The sequence below is a fragment of the Gekko japonicus genome, unplaced genomic scaffold, assembly GCF_001447785.1.
Source record: "Gekko japonicus isolate JY-2015 unplaced genomic scaffold, Gekko_japonicus_V1.1 scaffold933, whole genome shotgun sequence".
Taxonomy (NCBI): Eukaryota; Metazoa; Chordata; class Lepidosauria; order Squamata; family Gekkonidae; genus Gekko; species Gekko japonicus.
This window is the reverse complement of record NW_015165264.1, coordinates 541,722-565,928: the sequence shown is the minus strand read 5'-3', so window position 1 is coordinate 565,928 and position 24,207 is coordinate 541,722. Positions and strand designations below refer to the sequence as shown.

Sequence of the window (24,207 nt, the reverse complement as noted above, 5' to 3'; positions counted from 1 at the left end):
GCCTGAGAGTTCCTATCTATACCTGGTGGCTAATAGCCACTGATGGATCTCTGTTCCATATGCTTATCTAATTCCCTCTTGAAGCTGCCCATGCTTGTAGCTGCCGCCACCTCCTGTGGCAGTGAATTCCGTGTGTTAATCACTCTTTGGGTGAAGAAGTACTTCCTTTTATCTGTTCTAACCTGACTGCTCGGCAATTTCATTGAGTGCCCACAAGTTTTCATTCAGAGTCTTGGCTCATTGCTTCCATTTACCATTCACTATCCACCATCATTTCCATAGGTCAGAGTTAGCAATTCATGTTAACTGACTTGCTTTTTAGTAAGTACGTGTGCAGCTGAAATTCAGCATCTCATTAATGGGGTGGATGTTTTGGTGAAACAACCCTGAGAGGAAATCCTCTGGACTGTTACTATAGGGAATGCTTAGTTTGTAGTTCTCCAAGTGCTTGAACAGATGCAAAATCTCATTGCAGCCGATGGAGTTCTTTTCACATGCTTTTCCAGGAGTGTTGCAGCTTTCAAGATGGAAATTCTTCCAAATGTTATGAGGTGTCCTGAAATTGGGAGTTGATCCACACAGCTTTCTTGGTCATGGTTTGGGCTGCTCAATATCCATGGGATTCCAAAGTTTGTTGAAGTGCCATGTTCTTTTAAAAAATTACGTTATTCTGTTTATAATTTTATACCCTGCTTTTCTTCCCAGTGTGGGGAGTCCAAGGGGCTTAGATATTCTCCTCGCTGTTTTATCTTCAGAACCCATTGCGGTCACTTAGGCTGAGTGTGACTGGCCCAAGGGCAGATGGGGGATTCGAACCTGGTTTTAATCCCGCTTTCTGGCTGTATACCACGCTGGTCCTTTATTATACTTTGTGTAGCCTGTAAGTGTGCACAAGAGTTGACAAGATTGTGTAACTGTTTCTGCTGATGCTTTGATCCTTGCCTGGGAATAGCGGTATTACTTACATAGCAAATTTAGCGACACAGGTCTCAGGGGAATCCTGATTGGCTGCTTGTGCCAACTATTTATTGATAATTTGGGAGACCTTTTGTCTTAATGGGTACTGGTCTATGACTATTCAGAGGCAAGAGAAAACTATGCACCCTCTAAAATTGCGGAGGCACACAATCTGTGCTGTTACACCTTTAGCACTCATGAGCGTGTGGTGTGGAATGCAGATTGTCACTTACATCTGGTAGCTGCATCTGTGAATTTTAGCACAGACATTGAATAACGCTTCGTCATAGGTCCAGTCAAGCATAGAGGGCAAGTGACCAGAGGAGGCTACCACCACTTTAGGCATTGTTGCCAAGATGAAATGTGTCTCAGCATAGCAAATGCAAAGTTAGTCTGGTGGGGCTCATGTCTGATTTTGTGCTCGACTGGTGAGAGACTTGGGAGTTGAGGCAATGCTTCACCCTGCTTTTTGAGTACCTGGGAAGTCTGTGCCTCATCAGAGAAGAGACCTTGCTTGAGTTGGGGATGGCTGCCACACATTTTGGCTAGCTACCAAGTCACTGGAGCAATGAGTAGATAACAGAGTTGAGCTTAGTTCTTCCCTGCTGCTGGCCTGGGTTATTTCTCCCCATTGCCAGTTCACCCCTTCTTCTAAGGGCTACATGAATATAGTGGGCAATAGCTTTCTAATGCTGGGCTAACTAGTGCTGAATCAAGTCTGCTTGGTGTGCTACAGTTATGCACAGGAGTTGTTGGTTGGTGTGGTACAGTGGTTGCAATTTTAATGAGGAGTGGGGAGACCCAGCTGTATGAGTCTAACCTACCTCACAGGAATCCAGTGGCACTTAGAACAACAAAATTTATACCAGCATAATACTTGAGGTGGAGCTCAATTCAGATGCATTGCTGGATTCCGTTTTTATTTTGCTGCTGCTGCTGCTGACTGACATGGCTACTCATCTGGAACTACCTCACAGGGTCATTGTGAGGACAAAGCAGAAGAAAGAAGACACTTGTATGCCACCCTGAGCTCCTTGGAGCAAAGGGAGGGTAAAAATGCCATTATGATTTGTACTGATGTTCTGCCAAGAGGCTATCTTGGACTAAATGTTTCAATGGAATCCCCCCCCCCCCCTTGCAGACCACTGATCTCCAAGTAACGCTGCTCCTGGTTGACCCTAAGGAATGACATATGAGCATGGTCTTCACTGCAGCGGGAAGGGTAATCAATGAAAATGACTGGATCCAACCTATAGTTGCTGGTCTTCCCTGCTAGCTTATCTGGAGTTGCTGCAGGAGAAGAAATTGAAAGGATCCAATATTCACATTTAAATCTGCTTACAGTTGTGTTTTTCAGCCTCTTTTTTATATATCAAAAGGTATTATCTTTGACAGCTGCAGCAAGCCTTGAAAACTTGTGAATGTTCTTGAGAAAATCTTGATAGTCTAGTGGTGGTGCTTAGCAGGCTTCATGGTGGTTGGGAAGAGTGCTTCAATAGCTAGTAAGCCCCCCCCCCCCAGCTATTGGAAAAATGTTTGCAAAATAAGCTATATGCACATTTGGTTAACCAATTTGTCACAATTACTTCAACTACTTTGGTGCAGGGTTTATAACCCTGGGCTAGGGTATTCTCTTATATTCAGATACATGCTAACATGTAACTTGTGCATGTAAGAAAATAAGCTATTGCCTTTTTTCTTTTTGTATCTTAATGTCAAATGATACTTATTCCTTTGTGTATCGTTGAGCTGGGAACTTAGATCCTCTGCATTCATCTTATTAGTAAATTGCTAAGTCAAATGCGCCTTCCAGTCTTCTGGAAGATGATGAGCCATATTCATGTAGTGAGTGGCAGACACGGTTGTTAGTTCAAATGTTTGTTAATGGAAGGCAACTTATGGTAGTCGTGTAAATTGCCTTATGGTAGTCGTGTAAATGCATTTCCTCCAGATAAACATATCTATCCTAGGTGTAATTATTCTTATTTGGTGATGGGAGGGGGAGTAAAGATTTACAGCTAGCTGCATGGAAGAAATGATAAAACCTCACATACTGTTGAGCTAATTCTTCATGAAATTAATTTTGCAGACTTACTCAGGCCTCTTCTGTGTTGTCATAAATCCCTACAAGAACTTGCCTATCTATTCTGAGGAGATTGTGGACATGTACAAAGGCAAAAAGAGGCATGAGATGCCCCCTCACATCTATGCCATCACAGACACAGCCTACAGGAGTATGATGCAAGGTAAGTACAAGCAGCACAATTAAAAAAAAAAAAAGCAACACTCTTGCCATGTTGGTTGCTGTGCCAAAATGAGCAGGCTAATCTTCCAGAGTTACTTTGCTTCCCTGAAATGTCAACAAGTGTGGATGAAAAGCATGTGAAGGTTTTGTGTTGGGGTGGAGGTCTGGCTGGAATAAAAAAAAAAGTTACAACAGTCTTCTGACCTCTAGCAGGCCGCATTCTTACTTTGCTTTGAGTCCTGCTTAATCCGTGGGGGAGGTTTGATGCAGCAGCCAGTGGAATGGGAAGAATCTGCACTGAGCACAGAAGATGAAAGTTCTCTGCAAGAAGTAGAGAGGTTCAGGATTAGCCTTCGTGCCTTAGTCTCCATTCAGAGCCTAACAGGCAGGAAATCTTCCCTGGTGTTGAGCCTTCTTAAAGATGCATGGCAAGCCCAGTGACTCTGACCTATTCTCTGCATGGGGTGCGCTTGTTTCCTGGAGCTGACAGAGCAGGGAGTGTTGCATGTTAATTGGTTAGATTCCAGCATTTGATTTAAGGCACTCTAATTTGCAGCCTGTGTAGGAGAAGAAGGGGATTGCTTTTGTTCTGGCTTAAACTAATACCAGAATTGCTCGAACCTTTTCGTAAATGCAGCTATAGCCTCTTTATTTTCTAGAACTGGCATCTTGCTGGCAGCCTAGTGGAGCTGTTCTTTAATGAAGAAACTCCCCCACTTGAGACCCACTGATGCAGGGGGGAAGGGTTGGGTGCACAAGTCTTGTAGTGCAGTTGTGTTTCTGGCTTTGCTAGAGCCTGAGGTGCTGTAGCTTGCCCACTTGGCTTGCTGTGCTTATGGTACACTAACTTTTGTTTAGAAGGGTGGGATATTTACAGTAAGCCTAGGTCGCCTGTCTGTGGTGTCTGTACGTGTATGGGTGAGGGAGGGTGACTAAGAGCAGTTTCCTCACTTTTCCCCTCTTTGAAATGGAACTGCTGCTCCAATGTGGAAATAGTGTACAGTAGCACTGCAATAAATGGCTCCTGTGCATGTTTTGAATAAATTCCATAACTTGAACATGCTTTAAAATTAAATCCTAAACATGTACTAAAACATTCCTTTAATAGTTCAGACCCCACTGGCATAGGACCTCTTGTCTGCTTCTTTTCCGTTCGTGGCATAAGCCAGCAGACTGGGGGGAGGTAACTCTAGAGTGATGAACAAGAAACCTATGGTGGGTTTTGCTATTTTCAGCGTGCAGTGGGGAGAGTCTTCACTGAACTTGCATTTCCTTTATGCCCTTAGGGTTCTGGAACCTAGACTCAAAGTTACTTTTTTCTATTCATGTACCGTAAATATTGCAAATCTTGCATATGAAGTTGTGGCCAGAGATGTTCTGTGTGCTGTGCATAGTAGCATTCCTTATCCCTTCGAACCAGGCTTGTTTATGTTGCTCTTCTGTTTTGAGCTGATTCATAAAGAGTGCTTCTTAATGGGACATTGTTTTATAAGAAGCTGTCAGTGACCCATGACTTTCGTATACATTTCCCCGCATTTCCCCTCATACTTAAGGCAGGGAATGTTCATCTCTGCTTGCCTTTGAAAGATGTCACCTTCTCAATGACACTAACAGCAAGTTCCCTGCATACTAGAAATTATTCTTCAGGTTTTTCCTCCAAATTTTATGCTCCCTGAGTAGTCCCTCTGTTCTAATTTAACGTATTTTTTGTAGCTAGCATAAGTAAACTTGTTTGTATGTGAAGTGTTGCCTTGAGTATTGATGAGGAATGAGAAGTAAAAAAAGTCACTGAGCACTCAGGAGTCCTGTTTTTTCATTATTCATCTTGTTGCACATTTTCTGTTGAAAGTGGGGAAATATCTGTATAATGGCACTTCACTGTAGTGTGGTTTTAGCTGTTGTGATCTTCAGTCCACCGCATTGGTCACATTAACCTTGTCCATCTCAGTCTGTTATCTGCAGTAGCAACAAGTGTCTGCTTATGCCAGGGAAGCTGTGCTTACTCAGGAGGTGTGGGTAGGGGTCATTCAGGGTGAAAATAAGCTGCTGCTCTGGTAAGGAAGTGGCCAAAGTAATACATCCCATCTTCTGTTTTGAGGTCTCTCTCTCTTGGGGGGGTGGGGGTGGATGATAGTACAAGTTGAGAAATCCAAGTTACTTTCATCCCTGGGTTCACTTGACTGCGGCTTTTCTCTACATTGTGAAGTCTTCCCAAGAGTCTGAAAAAAGCATAGTTGGGTATTCTTGCTGAAAATAACTTGTACAGTTGCAGAATATTCTTGCTGGCAACCTATGCATCTACAGGAAAAACCCTTCCAGTACTGCCACAGATTACGTAGAAAGGAGCTTACCTGAGTTACTGGGTTCTTCCTGTGGGCTACATCTGCAACAGAAGGCTAAGATCGATCAGGTCAACTGATCCCCGGCAGCCCTCATGGGAACTAGTATGAGGATTTCACTAGGCATGTGTTTTTATATTGCTTTGAGTGATAACAGAGAAGTTTGCACCTCTTTGAAAAGGCGCATTGCATACTAATAGTGGGTTCTAAATGTCAGGCAGACAGAACTGATGCGGTCCCATTAGCTTTGGCTTGGACATGACCTAGAGTGAATGAATACATACCAACCCGCTGACAGGAACTGTATTCTTCTAACATTCTTTCCGTATCTTTTTCCAGGTCATTGTATTGCATGATGAACAACTGTAGTGGTGTTCTCAGACTAAATAATTAAACCCAGAGTATATACAAACACACATTGATAACAGTGGTTTATAAAAAGTACTACCTTTTTTAAACTAATTTGCTTTTCTGAATAAATGCCTCCAGCAGGAAATGGAATGAGGTCTTAAAGCGCTGTAAAATGGTTCTAAACTGTCTTCAGTGAGCATAGTGGGAGGGGGTGGTGTGAAAAACAGTTTTCATCCGTTAGTGGCAAAGGCCGTTTGACAAGAACAGCCGCCAGCATCCATTTTACTACCCACTGCAAGTACTTCTGGGGTGTGAAGGAGACTTATCTAAAGCTCTAAAATGTTGCCTCTGCAGTGGTGTGCCGCTAGCAGGATAAGGCTTCTGTAATTTTCCTCTGGACTCTGTGCGTGTGTGTGCACATATGTTGGCTTTAAGCACCTTGGCCCTAACACAGTTATGGACTTTGATTTTCCTAAACTGACTCTCAAACCTTTCTTCTGCTTTATTAGCTCCTTCACCTCTGCTTGATACTCTTCTATTATCCAGGCGCAAGAGATGTCAAGGATGAAATATCAATGTGTCAGCACTGCAGTCTCACTTGAAAAGTTGTTTCCAGATAGAGAGAAGGGGGTTGGGGCTTGCTGACAAAGAAACAGGATCTCCCCCCCCCCCCCCCCCGGGGGGCGTGTGTGGTGGTGGTAAGGCAGAAGATAGCAAACGTTCTGGGAGAAGGATGGCTGAAGGGACTCTCAGCAGTGTGCTCTGCTCCCTTGTATTCTCCCTCAATAACTTTTATCTTCCTTCACAGAGTCTGTCAGTCTGCCTCTGTTACAGTTGCAGGTCCTAGCTGCAGCAGAGGGTCTGGCTGACCAGGGAGCCCTCTCTTTCCCCCCCTGTGGTTAGGAAGCAGACTTTGACCATCTTGCTGTAGCTTGCCTGCCTTGGTGAAACGGCTGTAAACCAGGGTCAAACCTTTTGCCTTTTTAGCTGTACTTCCTCTTAGCTGGAGAGATGATGTCACCATTGTGTGAGTGCTACATTCTCCTTTTATGGCACTAAGCAGCCTCAACTCATGCAGAGGAAGTGGGTGATAAAGGCTTGGTTATGATATTCTGTAACTGAGTTTGTGTAGCCCTGAACTGCACGTTGCATATCCTCCCCCCCCCAAAAAAAAATCAAGTCCTCTTCTTACAGTAGCACCTGAGAGAGTTACTTGGCACTTGGGAGCCTCAATAGCCTACATTTAAGAGGTCTCTAATAAACTTCTGGCATCTGGCACTTGTATTTGCTTAAGAGAATGGAGTAATGTAGCAGATTTGGCTCCTGGGGCCCTCACAGATAGAACTGTGCTAAGGCTTGTTAGGCTAAGCAGTCTACCTCAAGTGCTCCTAGATGATTCCACTGGTGAAGTGGGCGCGAATCACAGTCAGTCTGTTAGCCAGTTATCAGAGATATTGGTATCCCCTCAAAGAGCTTCCAGGCCAGCACATTTCACAACAGTCTTCTTTGTTTGCTATTGCAAGAACAAACCCCAGCTAACATTGCTGCTACTTCAGAAGTAAGAACCACGCGTCTTTAAATTTTCGTGTTCTCTACTTGAATCTCTCCATGCTTGAGACAAGTCTTGTGAACACTCGGAAAGGGGTTTGGTTAGGCTCGCAGGCAATAGCTTTTCTATTTGCTGCTCTCTGTGATATGGAATCACTGCTATAATTAGACTTAATGGGTTACTTATTAAATGTGCAGTTGAGAGATGTAACTCTGGGCATGTAAAGCAGATGTAGATTCCTGTCAATTACCTCTTAATTGCCTTCTGTAATGAACACTTGAGGATGCATGTATTCCCCCCTCCCACCCCAAAATCCAGGTTAGCAGAAGTCTGTCACTCAAACCAGATACTGAAGGTAGAGTCTGCCTCTGCTCCTGGCCAGCTTAGCCTCTGGAAATGGGTGCCTCTGATCTTGGTATCCTAGCAGTAATTCTGTCTGTGATGCAGAGAGGCTGCGTTAGAAAGGGAAATGTAATATTTTGGAATGTCTAGTTGCTCTGTCGAAGGTAGAGAAAGCACCAGACAACTGCCCCCCTCCCACACCTCATTAGACTGGTATGTGCTTGGGGAAGGGGAATCTGATTGTTGAGCAACAGGAAGTAGGACACCACGCAGCATTTCTCAATTGTCAGAGTACAGAAGAATTCCAGCTATCTCAGTGATGAGTGCTCTACAGGGCTGGGAAAATCCCCCCCCCCCAATTCCAAAAAGACTGCTTCCTTTTATGGTAGTGTCTGCATGCTGCCATGTGACTTGCCTATACTTGCAGGTACATTCCTTCAAGCTTAAAGAGGTGACTAACAGCCTTGCAGCAGACAGATAGGAGGGGGGGGCAATAAAGGGCTGGAAGGTACTGCCACGCTTGAATGCTTGTGGTGGGGGGTTTCTCGGATTACTTCTCTGTGAATGGGTAGGATCCTGTAAAGACTGAGGAGTTTACTTTTCCCCCTAGGGGAGCTCAAGCTAAGGAGGCTGCTGACTCATGGCTGCTGACTCATGTTTTCTCTGGCTCATGCTGAGCCTTTTCTGCCCCATGAAGGATGACTCCTCCTGCAGGCTGAAGGGGGTGCATGCAACAGAACTGTGGGCTCCTGGCTCAAATTATAGTCTGTGAGCAAAGGAATCTATCTTTTCCCATATAACATTACCTGAAGTATTGCTCAAGCTTGCTGCATAATCCTTTACTTTTTTAAGAAAGTGGTGACACACAAACTGCCTTTTGTAGAGGAACAATAGTTCCTCAGCGCCTTTGGCCTCGAAGAGTCCTGATAAGGGGACACCAGCAGCCATGATGCGAGCCGACCTTAGCTTACCCTCAATAAGGGTTTGTGCACACGTTATAATTTTAAAACTCTGGAAGAAACATCAGCTAGTTGATACAAGTTCCTTTAGCAACTCTAGCTTCGATATCCTGCAAATTAACAACCCAGCCCACCTTAGCACACTATCCAACATCATTGCTAAATATACAGTCCTGGATGACTTATTACTCCCGTCAGGCAACAACTCACATCTGCGGAATCGGGTTTACAATGAAGATACTCTAATTGACAAATCGTTAATCAGTCAACAGACATTTGCCCCACTCCAGAGCCCTCCTATCTGGCTCTTATCACAGTTTACAGCATACAAAGGACATTTACTGCTCTTCGTTTTCAGACCATGCCATCTGAGCTGCTAAATGGATGATATCTCAAAACTCCGTACGACCAACGTATCTGTGTGGAATTTTGGTTGAGGATCTATCACGCTACATTTTAGAATGTCCTCTGTATACTGGTCCTAGAATTAAATTCTTTAACCCAATTCTAACAACTTTACAATTAGGCACCGATATAGTAACCTTTTTGCTTTCGAATGTCAGTCCCATTGTTTCCTATAGAATGACACTCTATGCCCATGCTGCAAGGAAAACTAGAGATAGGTCTATGGAATGATTGTACTTTTAGAATGTTATTTAAGAAACCTGATCTTAATACTTATACTTTTACTTTGTTTACATATTTTCTTCTTTACATTGTATTGCCAATTTCTGTACTGTTTTTATATTTTATATTGTGATGGCCAATGGCGATATGCAATAAACGTTTGAGACATAGGATCTAATCTGAGTCCTGATGTTTCAGAGAACCAGTAATCTTCCTGAAATTGCTTGCATGATATAGAACCACCCAGTTGTGTCTGTGCTGCTGAATAAATCTCCTGGGGCTATGTGCAAGTGAATCATTAGTTAGTCCCCTGATCCTCCCTCTAAATGCCCAGTCATGCAGAAGCCTTCTGGCACGAGTCTTTGTGATCTGTTGACCGCTGAGAGACCTTAACTGGCGTGGCCATCTGAATGGTTCAGGGGTGCAAAAACATACCTGTCACTTTTCAGGCACAGTGAGTGAAACAAAGAAAGTATTCTTTTTACAGCAATAGCCTTATCTTGGTAGTAATTGCTGGGTATGTAGTGTGTGTGAGCTATATGTACATGCATGGCTACATTACAAACCTTGATCCCCAGTTCTTCTTTGGCTTGACTTTTCATCCTAATTGTAGTGAGGGAATGCACATGGCTTAACGCTAAAAAGATGGATCTTGATTCACAAATGTAGCTTAATGCTCAGTTACAGACATCGTAAGTATAAGAGGAAGAATTGAAGTTCAAAAATGAGTGACAGTGCTGCCTACATGGACTTTGGAAGAATTTGCATACACAGGAAAGGAGTGCAGAAAAATAGGGTGGCAATAAACAACAGCAGAATTTCTGAACTGGCTATTCTAGGCTCAGCTCTTTCTGTGATCTGAAGTGACCAAAGTTGCTGCAGGCTGTTTACCATCTCCCCGTGCTGAACCTCTTATCATGGAATAGAATTCAGATTCGGGTGTAAAGAGTCTTATGTGTGCTCTCTGTTAAAGATATTAGGGATGAAAAGTGACTTAAGTCTATATTGGGTGGAAAGGCAGCATATAAAAATGTTCCAAGTAAATAAATACCTTACCCTTTGTTTGTGATTTGATTTTCAGATCGAGAGGACCAGTCCATTCTCTGCACGTAAGTGTTTGCATAATTTTTTCTGTTGCTGATTACAGGCATTTGCAGTTAAAATATTGCGAAATGGTCGTTGATGCATAGGATGCGTAGGGTAGTCGCTCTATGAAAGCCACTCTTGAGTCTCTGTAGCACTTTGAATGGTGTCTGCAGGGTTCTTCATGAGCTTACCTCTCACTGGAGAAAGATTGACAGCAGGTAAAGAGGAGCAGACATGGCCCCCCCAGTAGAAGTATTCTTTCAAAGGAAAATTGCTGGAGAACTGGGAGCTAACCAAATAACTGGTGGTAGCCTTATTCACTACAGTAGCATGGGATTTGGGGTAATGTGTTGACCCAGTTCCCTAAATGGTAACTTTGAAATATATATATTTAGTAGGTTTTGTTTCTTGCAGAGGTGAATCAGGAGCTGGAAAGACAGAGAACACAAAGAAAGTCATTCAGTATCTGGCTCATGTTGCTTCATCACACAAGACCAAAAAAGATCAAGTAAGTACTGAATTTGTTGTCGAGGGCTTTCACGGCCGGAATTCATTAGTTGCTGTAGATCTTCTGGATCATGTGGCCGTGGTCTTAACATTGTAGAACCTGACGTTTTGCCAGTAAGTGTGACTGGCATCCTCAGAGGTATAACACAGAAAGATGGAGTACTCTCTGTGTCAAGGTGAGAAGAAATTGGTAGGCAGGTAATTTATATCTCCTCCAGAAGGTGGGGTAGGGCTGAGTCATTATCTTGTAGGAGTTCCCCAGGCTATGAACATGCTAATGGAGGAGCTTTCCTGAGGAGGTTCTTTTGTATATGGATTGTTTCCTGAGGAGGTTTCCTGTTTCCTGAGGAGGTTCTTTTGTATGTGGATTGGCTGTTGAAATTCTAATCTTATCTGTAGTGCTATTGTCAGATGTAGAGCCCTTTGTGTTTTTCAGGACAGGAAACCATGCCCTATTTATTTTTAAACCCTCTTCTTTCCTGTTGGAATTGTGTTTGTGTTTATGAATTTCAATGGCTTCCCTGTGTAATCTGACATGGTAATTGGAAGTGTTGTCCAGCCTTTCAGTATCTTGGGACAAAATACTGTGTCCTGTTTGAGTTAGGCTATTTCTGCAGACTTGACCAACCTGAAAAATCAGCAGTGGCTGAACATAACCTGGAAAATCTACAGCAACTAAGTACTGAATTCTTGCTAAGGACTTTGCGTCTGCATTCGAACTGTACATATAAATTAACTCTGTGAGATACTTTAGATAGCGAAGCACCAAATTTGTACTAATGTGAATTCATGAATTCATAGGTGCACCGCATCATGTGGTCTAATAACCTTCCTAATCTGCTTCCACCTAATTTGGGGAAGTTTTAGCAGATTTAAAATTAAGTCTACCTTGGCTTTGTTCTCATCTGCTAAAAGGTCTGAGGATGCTGCAGTCCCCCATAGGCTGATGCCACTTTACTCCTTATAGTAGCATTAGCTTGAAACCCTTTTACTATCCCTACTGGTACAGCTGTGACCATCTTTTTTTTCCATTTGAGACTGTACACTTAATCACAAGAGTTTTCTGTTTTGGTTATACGGGTGGCAACCATAGGAGATCTCTGACCTCATACATGTATGCCTTTTGCACTGAGGGATATCTGTGAAGTATTCTCACTTATTTTTTCCCCTTCTCCTCTTGATGGATTATGTCCGAACTCATCAGTTGGGACTCTGTAGGTGAGCTGCACGTTTACTGCACGTTCTGCACCAAGAATGCGTGTGTTGCTCCATTGTGTGACTTTTCCCCCCCTCTGGTAGCAGCTTTTCACTCCCACAGTGTCACTTTCCTCACTAGAACTATTGTGTAAACCAGTTCACAGTTTGACTTGCACCAGGCTCTTCTCCTTTTTTACAGAATTTCTGTATGGGAGATTAATCCCATTTTGCTCACTTACAGACTATGCTTGTGGACTTTGCTTTAGATCTGTTGTAAAGAATTTCTCAAGCGCATTGAGTGCGGCACAGCGACACGTCTCTGGAATGGTATACAGCATCTGGTATCCTGCTGTTCTGGCCAGATGGAGTTGGCTGACTTTCTCCAGGCCTTGCAACCCACCCAGCGTACTAGTACTAGCTGTGGGTGCAGGATTCTGGGAAAGGTCAAGAAGAAACAGCCTTTGCACAGACTGTATGTTCCAGCTTGGAACTTCTGTGCCACACTTAAACAGATGGGGAAATGCTGGCTATCTTTTGTCAACTTTTATAATTAAACCCAGATGGCAAGGGTATTCCCAATCTCTACATAAAATCTTGGTCTTGATACTTTAAGATACTGGCATGCTGTGTCTATAAATTATAGCACTCAACTATATAGATAATCTGTGCATGGTGTGTCTATGTGCGTGCACACATTCTAATGAGTAGTTTCTGGAAGTAAACAAACATAGAGATTTCTGTATGCCAAAACTTGAGAGCTTTTTTCCATGAACTGTCAGTGGCTATACTTAGAAACATTTTTATGTTCATATTTCATGTTATAATCCAGGGATCTGAATATAGCTGTTTCCCCCTTGTGTGTGATTACTTTGGGTGACCTGAGCGCCTCTCTTCTTTTGGTTTGGAGTCAGCTGTAAGAATTAGGAATTCTCAAGGAACTTTCAAGAGAGCTTTGAAAAGGCCAGCTTGCTGGAAATGGCTCTCTTTTGTCAATGTAAAGTGGCTTTTTGAATCAGTCACCCAACTTTTAGAGAAGGGGTTTCTCAAGAGCAGTAGTGGGTGGTGTTTTTTTGTTTGAGGGGGGGAACAGGCTCTGGTTGTTACCTCAGGCAAGTATAGGGTCCTGTGCTAAATTCCTTGGCTGCTAAAGAGGCGTCCAAAGCCCCTTGCCCTGGGGCGGAGGATGGGGGGCGAACTGTCAAACAGCTTTCGCACTTCTAAAGGTTGCTGGTTGCCTTGACCTGGATGGCACAAGCAAGCTGGGTTTCACCTGACCTCTGAAGCTAAGCGGGGTTGACCTTGGCTAGTGCCTGGATGGGAAACCACCAAAGAAGTCTGGGATTGCTACACAGACGGAGGCAATGGCAAGCCACCTCTGAACATCTCTTGCCATGAAAACTCTGCGGAGTCGCTGTAAGTCGGCTGTGGCTTGACGGCACTTTCCTCCATCCCCCAAGTTTACTGCTACCAGTGGGGCTGCCTTGCTGGTGAAGAGCCTCAGTCTTACTGGCTGCTTCAATAGATTTTGTTGAATCTTTTTTCGAACTGTGAAAATCTAAAACTGTCCTCAGGCACCCTGAAACCTCCCCCCCCCCTTTCTGGTTTGTCAGAAGGGAAGGTCGTTTTAAAGCCCTTTCTGGACGATGAGAGAAGACTCCCAAGAGTGGTGCTGCTTCTGATTTCTTTCCTGGAGGGAAAGTCTTTGGACCTGCTGTGTGACCAGATTTTGAAGATGCTTGGTGTAAAATCTTTTGAAACCATGAAAGGCCAAGAGGTCTGTACACCCCCACAGTGAGGCTGAAAGGACAGAGTCTGTGGCTGCAACAGCATGCATGACCAGCGCAGAGCATTTTTAAAATGCATGGAGATTATTTTCTCTGAATTCATATGGGTGGAGCAGCAAAGGCTTAATGGGCCACCCTGAGGGCCAGTGTAGATCCAGTGGCTGCCACCTGGGAAGGGGTGGAAGAGCAGAGCTGCCTGTGGTGCCTCTCACCATGCAAAGGACAGGTTTGTTCCATAGATTTGCCCAGATTTCACTGCTACCTTATGAAGACATCTGATGCATGGAGCCATCCACTGAAGAGAGTCGTTTCTGGCAATTGCAGTTAGTGCTCTGGCCCTTGCAGGAACTCTGGAAAAATGTGTGAAAATTAGGTTGTCCTTAATTCTATAGAATTCTGTATGCTCCTGCATTAAGAGTTATCACAGTCTATTTTTTGCCCGGTACTGTTTACTTTAGCAATTATGTACAGCTAAAGTTTTACAGAAGCAGCATCTGCTTTATAAAGTTGGCTATTTAAATACTAATACCAGGACACGTTGGTGAACATTTTGCATAGGAAGCTTGGGTTGCCGTTAAAGGTCGGCTGGAGGCTGTGGGATGTTGTGTTCGCTCTGGGATTGTCAGTATGAGATCAGGAACAGGATTCTGGCTCTTGCCCTCCTCACTGAGCTTCCAGATAGGAGATCCCAAGGTAGTTTGAACATGGGGTTCCCCTTTAAAGATGCTATGCCTGTTCCGAGTCTCTTTATAGAACAGGCAGAAGCCGTGCATCAGGAAAAAGTATGATGTTCAGCCTAGAGTTGCAGTGGCTATCGCAGTATGAAGTTGCACTGAGAAGCTGTGAGCTCATTTAATCTGGTTATTGTTTGGCAGCCAGTTGCCACTTCAGATGCCTCACTGACTGCCTTTTTCAAGAGGGATGCCCCTGCTTGTGCTGCCTCCACCTTCAGAAGCACACCCTCTGCAGCTTGGCCCAAGCCGCGACCAGTTCATGTCTCTTGCCAATTCTCTTGTTCCATTCTTCAAGGGGGGAAGATACAGTGACGTGAATGCTGGCTGCATAAGGCAACTCGGGCAGTCAGTGCCCACATGGCTGTATTGTTAAGCCGAAAACTGGATGGTGGCATTGAAATATTTCAGCTGCTGCCTAAACGCACCCTTTCTTCAGATCTTGACCTTGCATTGAAGTTGTAAAGTTTCAGTTTGTGACATCACTCATTGCCATAGCAACAGACTGCAGTCACAAACAAAGGATTAGGACTCCACTGCAGGATCAAACAGGAGAATCTGGGGAGGGAGAGGAGGGCAGGGGCTGCTCTACCACACATACATGCGTAACAGCCAGGAAGCTCTACAGCCGGGAAAATCTACATTGCCGACAAAATAAACTGTTTTAGAGCACAGTAGAGTTTTTGCTGCTTTCAGCACAGTTGATGGGGGTGGTCTTTGATGGATTGCAGCTGTCCTAGCCTGCATCTTTCCCATGGCACAGCAGTCCTTGGTGACATGAATAAACTTGGTTATGATTGTCCTCTTTCTCCCCCCCCCCCCCCCCCCTGTGTGCAGCTTAAGACCAGTAGAAGTTTGTGCTGTCTTCATGTTATATTTTTAAGCCTGAATCCATTAGCTCTTCTAGCAGTAGTCTCTTTGTTGCCCAGGAAGCACAAGAAGAGCAATATCTGACCAATGCCATAAGGCACCAGTCCTCTTGAAAGATGTTGGGGGGGGGAGTATGTGAAGTGGGAAGTTCTAGTAGGTAATATGTGCTGAGTTAAAGAACTGTAATGGAGCGCTACAGTTATATGTGCAGAGAGCATGGGTTGCCAACTTCCATTGCCATTTCTCCTGGAATAGCAGCTGATCTCCCAAAAAATGGAGATCAGTCCCCCCCCCCCCCCGGAAAATGGCAGGTTTGGAGGCTGGACAGTATGGCGTCATGTCCCTGCTGAGCTCCCTCCCTTCCCCAGGCTACACCCCCAAATCTCCAGGAATTTCCCAGCTCTGATTTGACAACCCTGTCTGTTCCTGATAAAGAACTCCAGGCCAGATGTCAAAGGCATTTCTTGAATAAACCATCAAGTTAAAGTTGGGGAGGGGGGCTCTGTTTCTTATGGAAATGTTTGCACTCCTTGTAAAGTTCTTCAGAGGGGGCACATTGAACAGGAGTGAAAATGGTAGTTTCTCAAGTGATCTCTGCTATCTGAATGCTCTTGTTTGCATTCCTTGTTGGAAGTGGAATAGTCCCCCTCTGTTTACACCAGAGGTGTGGTATATATATATATTTTTTTTGTGGTGCTGCAAGGGCACTTTTGGTGGCTTCTCAAGGGAGCAACTGCAGTGTTTCAGAGCATGAGATGGGAACATGTGGTGCAAATCTTAGCTGCTCCTTGGGCAATCATAAGCTCTTAGCTTGCCTCCTTGTGATACGAGAACTATACTGGCATGCTTTACGAGGTTGTTGTAAATGTAAAAGGGCATGTGAAGAACATGGACTACTTTAAAGGCTGTGTAAAACATTAATAGCAATGGGACAAAGGCCTTTCTTTTGCACTCCAGTCAGATGGGTGAGACCAGTCTGAACTGTCAGGTTCACACCATAGTTGGTTAGCTTCAACAGTGTTCTTGTGACTGTAGCAACTGGCATGCTATCTGCCTGCCTAGGCAAGAATCTAGTAAAAGCCCCTGCAAGAAATTATCTGTCTCAATGAAGTTTCGAGTGGTGTTATTACTGCTGATTGTAAGAGAGCCAGTTTGGTGTAGTGGTCAAGAGTGGTGGACTCTAATCTGGAGAACCAGGTTTGATTCCCCACTCCTCCACATGAAGCCAACTGGGTGACCTTGAGTCAGCCACAGTTCTCTCAAAACTCTCTCAGCCTAAAAAACAAGTCTAGCTTGCCACCTAGTTGTGTGTAACGCTAAAAGAGCTAGAACTTCTGGCTGCCAGACAATCTTAGGATTTCCTGGCTATACCACACACAATGCCATATAAGTAATAAAATATTACTGCTGCTTGTTGCAGTGAACAGTGAAGGCTGCAGTTGTGAAGCAAGTTCAGTTTTGTCACTCTGAGCTTATTACTTAGAATGGTTCTTTATGAGATTCACAACCCCACCTTTAGAAGACAGGCTGTCCTTTCTGCAGGCAAATCCATTGAACTATGGTGGAAGAGGAAGGCAGGAGTTAACACAGTATTTAGTCAGTAGCTTCAGTCTTCCGGACAACTGGCTTGGCAGCGCTAGTTGTGTCATCTGCTGGTTTCTTTGCTCCTAGGGGGAGCTCGAGAGGCAGCTTCTTCAGGCCAACCCTATCCTGGAGGCCTTTGGGAATGCCAAAACGGTTAAGAATGACAACTCTTCACGATTTGTGAGTATCAGTCTCATTATAATTGAATCACACCTGGAGGTTTAAATGTGCATAGTTTGGCGATGCTGGACACTGCAATGTCTGGTGTATAACGCCTGGAAGTAAGGTGTAGATAGCAATGCCGCCTAAGCCCTTGTTCTCTGCTATTCTCTTAAATCCATTTAACTTAAGAGTCTTTTCATGCTGTTAAAGGGTTAGTTGATATCCAGTTCCTTCTGATCTGTGGGTGCTCCTGGGTGGAAGGAACTTGGTTTTTGTGGGAGTTTGGAAGAGTGAAGGTGTGCCTTCTTTGCTGTTCTGGCTAACGATTCTGGGGTTTTGTTCCCTTAGGGAAAATTTATCAGAATCAACTTTGACGTGAATGGCTACATTGTCGGAGCTAATATCGAGACCTGTATCCTTTGCCAGTAAACAGGAGAATCTGAACAAGTTGTGCAAGAAGAAAGGAGGTGATAAAGCATGCGCAGACCCACAAGCCGTCATTGTGGCTTAGGGAAGGCACTCTCCTTTGAAGAACTGACTTCTTAAGTGACAGCCTAATTTGAGCAAGAGGCTCACAATCTTAGATGGGTGTGGGTGGCTGAGTTCCTGATTGTCGTCGTGCATTTCCAGATACGAATGAGAGCTTTTTCTCTCTTCCTGTCGCTGGCACTGTGAAATATTTGTGATGCAGTTCAGCGTTGCTGCCCACTGTGAAAATTGTGTAACTCAAGAGTTCTGTGGGTGGGATTGCTGAGAGCCATGCTGTGTCTGCCTGTGGAAGAACACCAGAATACAGTAGAGCAGTATCTGAGCTCACCCCCACCCCCTGCTTGCTGCCTTATGCTTGAAAAGTAAGAAGGACATTTAAGTTCTGTGCTGCTGAAATTATGTACATCTAACCTCATGCTGGAGCTGCGGTGGCTCAAGTGGTTAAGACACTGAACTGCAGGCTATGGAAGGTCAGTAGTTCAGCAGTTCGAGACTCAGGTGCCACATGATGGAGTGAGCTCCCGTCTCTAGTTCCAGCTCCTGCCAACCTAGCAATTCGAAAGCAAGAAATTGCAAGTAGATAAATAGGTACCACTCCGGTGGGAAGGTAACAGCGTTCCGTGCGCCTTGGTGTTTAGTCATGCCAGCCACATGACCACGGAAACGTTTTCGGACAGCGCTGGCTCTTCGGCTTTGAAACGGAGATGAGCACTGCAACCCTAGAGTCGAATTCGACTGGCTTTCGAGCAAGGGAACCTTTACCTTTAACCTCATGCTAAAACATGATTTGGGGTGTGGTGTTAGTGGCGGTTGTCATAGTAGGTTTGAGGAGACCGGGGTTCAAATCTAGACAATGCCATGATACTGAGTGACCTTGGGCCACTTTCACCACTGCCACAGTCTCTCTTTAGCTTGAAGGGACAATATAGTGAAGGGAGGAGAATTAAGGACACCACCCAACTCCTTGGAAGAAGGGTGGGGTAAACATGGGTAGATGAGCTGCCTTGCATATTTCGAAAGACTGAGAATATTTCACTGGGGGGGGGACACAGGGAGTTGACAGTAGTATCATGACACAAGGTGAAAATAAAATGGGCAGTAGTCGGGAGAGTATGCAGGGTGTAGAGGTGCTCTGTCTGAATCCTGGCATCTTTTCCAAAAATCATCCCTCCACAACTTAGTACTGCTGTTGCATCATTAATGCATCTTGTGGGAGAAGGGAGAAGAACCAAGATTTTTAGAAGTCTGCTACCAGGTATTATATGCATATTTGTGTGCAGAGAGGAACACCCCTGGCTGTTTTTTCCCTTAACTTGTGTAAAGATCTGTTGGAGAAATCACGTGCTATTCGCCAAGCCAAAGAAGAGCGGACATTCCATATCTTCTACTACTTGCTGACTGGGGCAGGAGAGCACCTGAAGAGTGAGTCCCGAATGCATAAGTAGCAGGGCTTATCTTTTGCACGCAGACCTTTGCATACGACGTAATCTTGGCTCAGTACAGCCATCCTGGTTTTATCCGCACCTTTTTAATCCTTTCCTCGTACAAATTCCATCTGCCCTAGTGATCTTGCCAGCCTTGTTGGTCTCGTACGTGAAGCCGCCACTTTCACTTCTTTATCTGCACGGATGCTTCACGTTAGGTTAGGCAGTCAGACACATCAGGCTGGGAATGTGATGATGCCTGGCGTTTTTTGGGTATTGCTAGGAGGAATTCACTGTAGAACTGGAGGCTACTTAAATGAAGAACCAACTCTGTTGACTGCTTAAGAAGGGAGAGGTGAAGTTCCTTGTTTATACCCTACTGTTGCATGAACAATGTTCCAATCTCTAGATAAGGAGTGAAAACAAACCAGATGAAAGCCTTGTGCAGGCAGGAACTAGTCTCCCATAAAATATGTGACCTAATATTTTAGATCTGTCTATTACTGAAAGCGAGAATACTTGTCCTAGGGCTTGTTAGAGGAGTAGTTTATAAACAAGACAATTAAAAAACACAACGATTCAGGGTTCTCTCCCCCTCCCCCCTCCCGGGATTAAATTTCTGTCCAAGTTGCCAAACTTGTCTTGGAGGCTGTAAATGTCAGTCTGCCCTTGAGGTTTGTCTTAAACCAGTAGTTCCCGACCTTTTTGAGTATGAGAGCACCTTTTTAACATCCAAAACTTTCACAGACCCCTTTCCTCCCCATATTATTGTAGTTGTACTACTACTATTGGTTGATTGAGAAAATACATTAGGACAACAAAAATCAAAATAACAATGCTTAGTGCACATAAGGATTTGCGAACCCCTTGCAATAACTCTGTGGCCCCCTGGGGTCCCTGCCCCCCCATTTGGGGACCACTGCCTTAAACAATATCTGCAATAATGGCTTAATATTTTTCTCTTTAAGATGACTTGCTGTTGGAGTCATACAACAAGTATCGCTTCCTTTCCAATGGACACGTTACAATCCCAGGTCAGCAGGACAAGGACATGTTTCAGGAGACCATGGAAGCAATGAGGATCATGGGCATTCCAGATGATGAACAGATGGGTATGGAACTGCTAAAGTGCTGTAAATAGGAAAAAAGATGGTCATGGAACCATAAAAACCTCAAAGCAAACAGAAGATAATTACTGATTACCTGTGTGCATGTCTGTCTTGGAATCTCAAGCTAAAATATGGATTATCAAATAGTGGCCTATCTGAATTCAGTTTTATTTGGGTCAGTGCAGTAATGGCTCCCTTTTGGGGGGAAGAAAGCAATTTCAAAACTTCATTCCTATTCTCCATCTTGTGTCTCTTCCAAAAGATGCTACCTGCCTGTCATGATGCAGTGTTTTTAGCCATCCTGGATAGCCAGTTGCCCTGTGTCTTACAAAGTAGATAAGAAACCCCTGTGTACTACCTTTCCTCTGCTCACCAACTGTCTTTATGTACATTTGTGGCCTATGAATGTGGAAGTTGCTGTTAGTCATTAGATCAAATAGTTACTCATGCGTCATAGCCACCCATGAACCTGTCTGATCCACTTTTGTGGCCATCACTGTCCTGTGGTGAATTCCACAGTTTAATTACCTGTTTAGGAAAGAAGAATTTCTTCTTGTCTGTGCTGAATCTATTGCCAGTCAACTTCATGGGGTGTTCCCAAGTTCAAGTGTTTTACTGAAAAATCTGTCTCTATCCACTCTCTCTTTCTCATGCATGATTTTCTAAACCTCTGTCGCCTCTCCTCTCGGTTGTGCTTTTTCTAAATTGAGAAGTCCTAGACTGTTCAGCTGTTCCTCGTAGAAAAAGTATGTCAACACCTTAATTATACTCATTGCCCTCTTCTATGATTTTTCTAGCTTTGCAGTATTCTTTTTGAAATATGGTGACACAGAACTGTACGCAACTGTTGAAATGCAGATGCACCATAGATCTATACAGGGATATTACAATATTGGCAGTTTTATTTTCAGTTTCTTTGCTAATAATCCCCAGCACAGTGTTTCCCCTCCTTCACCACTTCCACACACTGAGTTAGTGTTTTCATCCCACTACAACCCAAATATCTTCCTTTCTCAGTCTCAACCAATTCAGAAAATATTTGAAATGAGAGTTTTTTGTTCCAGTGTGCATCACCTTACACTTAATCGACAATGAGCTTCATTTGCCTGATTGTTGCCTGCTCACCCAATTCAGAGAGATCTTCCTGCAGGATTTCACATTCTGTCTTGGTTTTCAGCATCCTGAATAATTTGGCATCATCCTTAAACTTTGCCACTAGACTACCCATCCCCACCCCCAGTTCCCAGTTCCAAACCATTTATGAACAGGTTAAATAGCGCTGATGCCTGTGGGACCCTACTGCTCATTTTCTCCATTGCAAGAACTGTCCATTTATTCATACTCTACACTTCCTGCTGTTTAACCAGTTCTTACTCCATGAGAAGACCTGTTTTGTTATCCCATTACTGCTAAGCTTATTTGGGAGCTTTTGAGGTAACCTGGGCAAAAGCCTTTGGGAAGGTTAAGTACATATTGTCTACTGGATTGCCCTTATCCACATGCTTGCTGATGTTCTCAGAGAATTCCAAAAAGTTGCTGAGCAGAAGCCATGCTGATTTTTCCTCAACAAGCTTTGTTCTTCTGTACATGTAATAATTCTGCCTTTGACAGTTCTTAGTAATTTGCCTGGGACAGATGTTAGGCTAACTGTCTTGTAATTTCCGGGTTCCCTTCTAGGCCACTTTTTAAAAATTGGTGTAACATTTATTTCCAGTCCTCTGTGTTGTAAGTCTTTTTTCTCCCTTCAACCCACTTGCCAACTTGGCTAAATTCCCTGCTCTAATATGCATGAACATCCAAAATAGGATATCAAGGTGGTCTGCTGAGTAATTGGTAAATGAGCCCAAAGTGCCTTTTCTTCCCAGTTTCATTTGCAAAGTACCTTAAATATAATATGTATAGCATGTGAACAAAAAACATCTGGGAGCCAGCTGGTCTGAAAGTCTGATCAAGCTAAAAGGAATTAAACCTTCTAAACAGTTTCTATTTAAAAAAGGATAATAAAAGTAACCTTTTAGCTGGAAAGTTTTTTTCACCTGATTCGGCAAACAGACAGTGGGAATGTGTGGCATTTCCTTCACTTTTGGAATGGCTTGTTGAGACTGTTCTGAACATGCAAGTTGAACTGGAGATGCTGAGCAAAGAAACTCTTGCATGGCCGCTGACACTTCATATGAGATGACCTGAAGGACTAGGTTGCCCCTACATAAGGATCTTGGTTCACTACATGGGCTGATGGAGCCAGTCTTGAACTGTAGCTTCTGATGTGGTGCCTGAAAGCCACAGGATGTTGATTCATTCTTTTAAGAGCAAGTATCTAGCCCCCTCATGTGTATAGAGGTAGCTGCACTGCTCACAGTGAAATTGCAGGAATTGTTGTTTCCAGGTCACAGTATTTATAATAAACCAGGGTCCCTTTAAGTCATTTTTGAGTCAGGGGTTGGCTGCTTTCCCCTTTCTATGCTAGCTGCATTGGCCCTTGCTTCCATTAAGGTGGGCAAATCAGACTTCACATCTAAACTGTTCTAAGTTGGTGGCACAGAAATGATAGACTTGACTGTGGCATAGAAAATATTAACTTTACTGTGGATGTCTCTAGTGTCTACCACTTCTGTTACTAAAGTGTTACTGTGCTCCTATAGTAACACCTACCATATTGTACTTTTAAAGTTTAGGACCTTGAAAAGAACCATCATGCCTGTGCAGCATAAGGAGTGCTGCTGGTAGTTGCATGATGCACTGAACTTGTACGACCCCCAGCAGCCATGTGAGATGGAGTAGCTGAACAACCCTGGAATGCACACCATTCCCATTTTAATGCTAGGCAAGAGATGGTAAATCACTCTGAATTGCATGCTCTATGATGTGGACTGTGAAACTAAATATTGTAGAAGTGGTAGCTGTGCACTCTTTTACTTGCCTTGGAGAAGAACGAACTGCCAAGTGCCTTTTCTGTAGTAATCACTGTCATACAATGAAACTAACAGGAGTCAGTCACCTGTGTTGAATCATTCCTTGAGTGCTCTCTGGTGACCTTGTTTGCTCTTTCAGGTCTCCTAAAGGTTATCTCTGGTGTTCTTCAGCTTGGCAACATTGCCTTCAAGAAGGAGCGTAACACAGACCAGGCCTCCATGCCAGACAATACAGGTAAAGAAACGTCTTTAGGTATGAGCTAGAAAGCAAGGGTTCTCCTTCCCCAAAGAAGCCCATGACTTAAAATGTCTGCATGTGATGGAGGCAGAGTTCAGTGGGGATGCATATTATAGTGGAGTTGATGCAGCCCCCCTCTGGTGTAAACTGCGGACTAGCAACATGTCTGCTTGAGACCTCTAGAGCTGATCAGTGGTAGTGCCTCCTGGTGGCAGATATATTTTCTGCCTATATTGGCTCATCCGCTCTTTAGTTACAGCCACTTGTGGGTAGATGCGTTAATGAGCCAAGCAGATGCTGAATGAGGGAATCACCAGAACTTCGGTTCCAGTCCGAAGATGTGTTTAGAATATGAAAGTTGCTGTCTGTGGAAGCTGCCTCTCCTCCCAGGTTGGGTCTGAAACAAATGTAGGTGGTGTTAGTTTAAATATCTCTCTTGGATTGAATTTCAAGCTTGAAATTCCTGACTTCTGGGGTTTGAACTGGGTCAGACTGTTAAGTGTATTGATTTGACTGACCCCAGTGTTCCAGAAATTTCAAGGCAGAAGGGATTAGTAATTTTTGATTCATACTTGGCTGAATCTGAAACTGGTCTTCGTATCTGGTATCTGTTTGCATAAGCATTAAAATCAGAGAGATGTGAATGGCTAATGCATGTAACTCAGCTTTAAAAGGGCAGAGTTGTTTCTGTCTGACCCTGGAAGGTATGTACTTAAGGAGATTGAGTGGATACTGGAATGCATGA

General features: G+C 43.9%; 1 protein-coding gene across 1 annotated transcript in view; it reads left to right on the top strand.

Moving 5' to 3' along the window:
- MYH9 (myosin, heavy chain 9, non-muscle) overlaps positions 1–24,207 on the top strand; it is an 84,663-nt gene that overhangs the window by 28,189 nt on the left and 32,267 nt on the right. The window contains exons 3-10 of the mRNA XM_015410200.1: positions 3,047–3,203; positions 10,451–10,478; positions 10,870–10,963; positions 17,216–17,308; positions 17,639–17,702; positions 19,103–19,201; positions 20,172–20,315; positions 23,364–23,459. Coding sequence (XP_015265686.1) covers positions 3,047–3,203; positions 10,451–10,478; positions 10,870–10,963; positions 17,216–17,308; positions 17,639–17,702; positions 19,103–19,201; positions 20,172–20,315; positions 23,364–23,459 — 775 coding nt within the window. The remainder of the gene's footprint in view (positions 1–3,046; positions 3,204–10,450; positions 10,479–10,869; positions 10,964–17,215; positions 17,309–17,638; positions 17,703–19,102; positions 19,202–20,171; positions 20,316–23,363; positions 23,460–24,207) is intronic.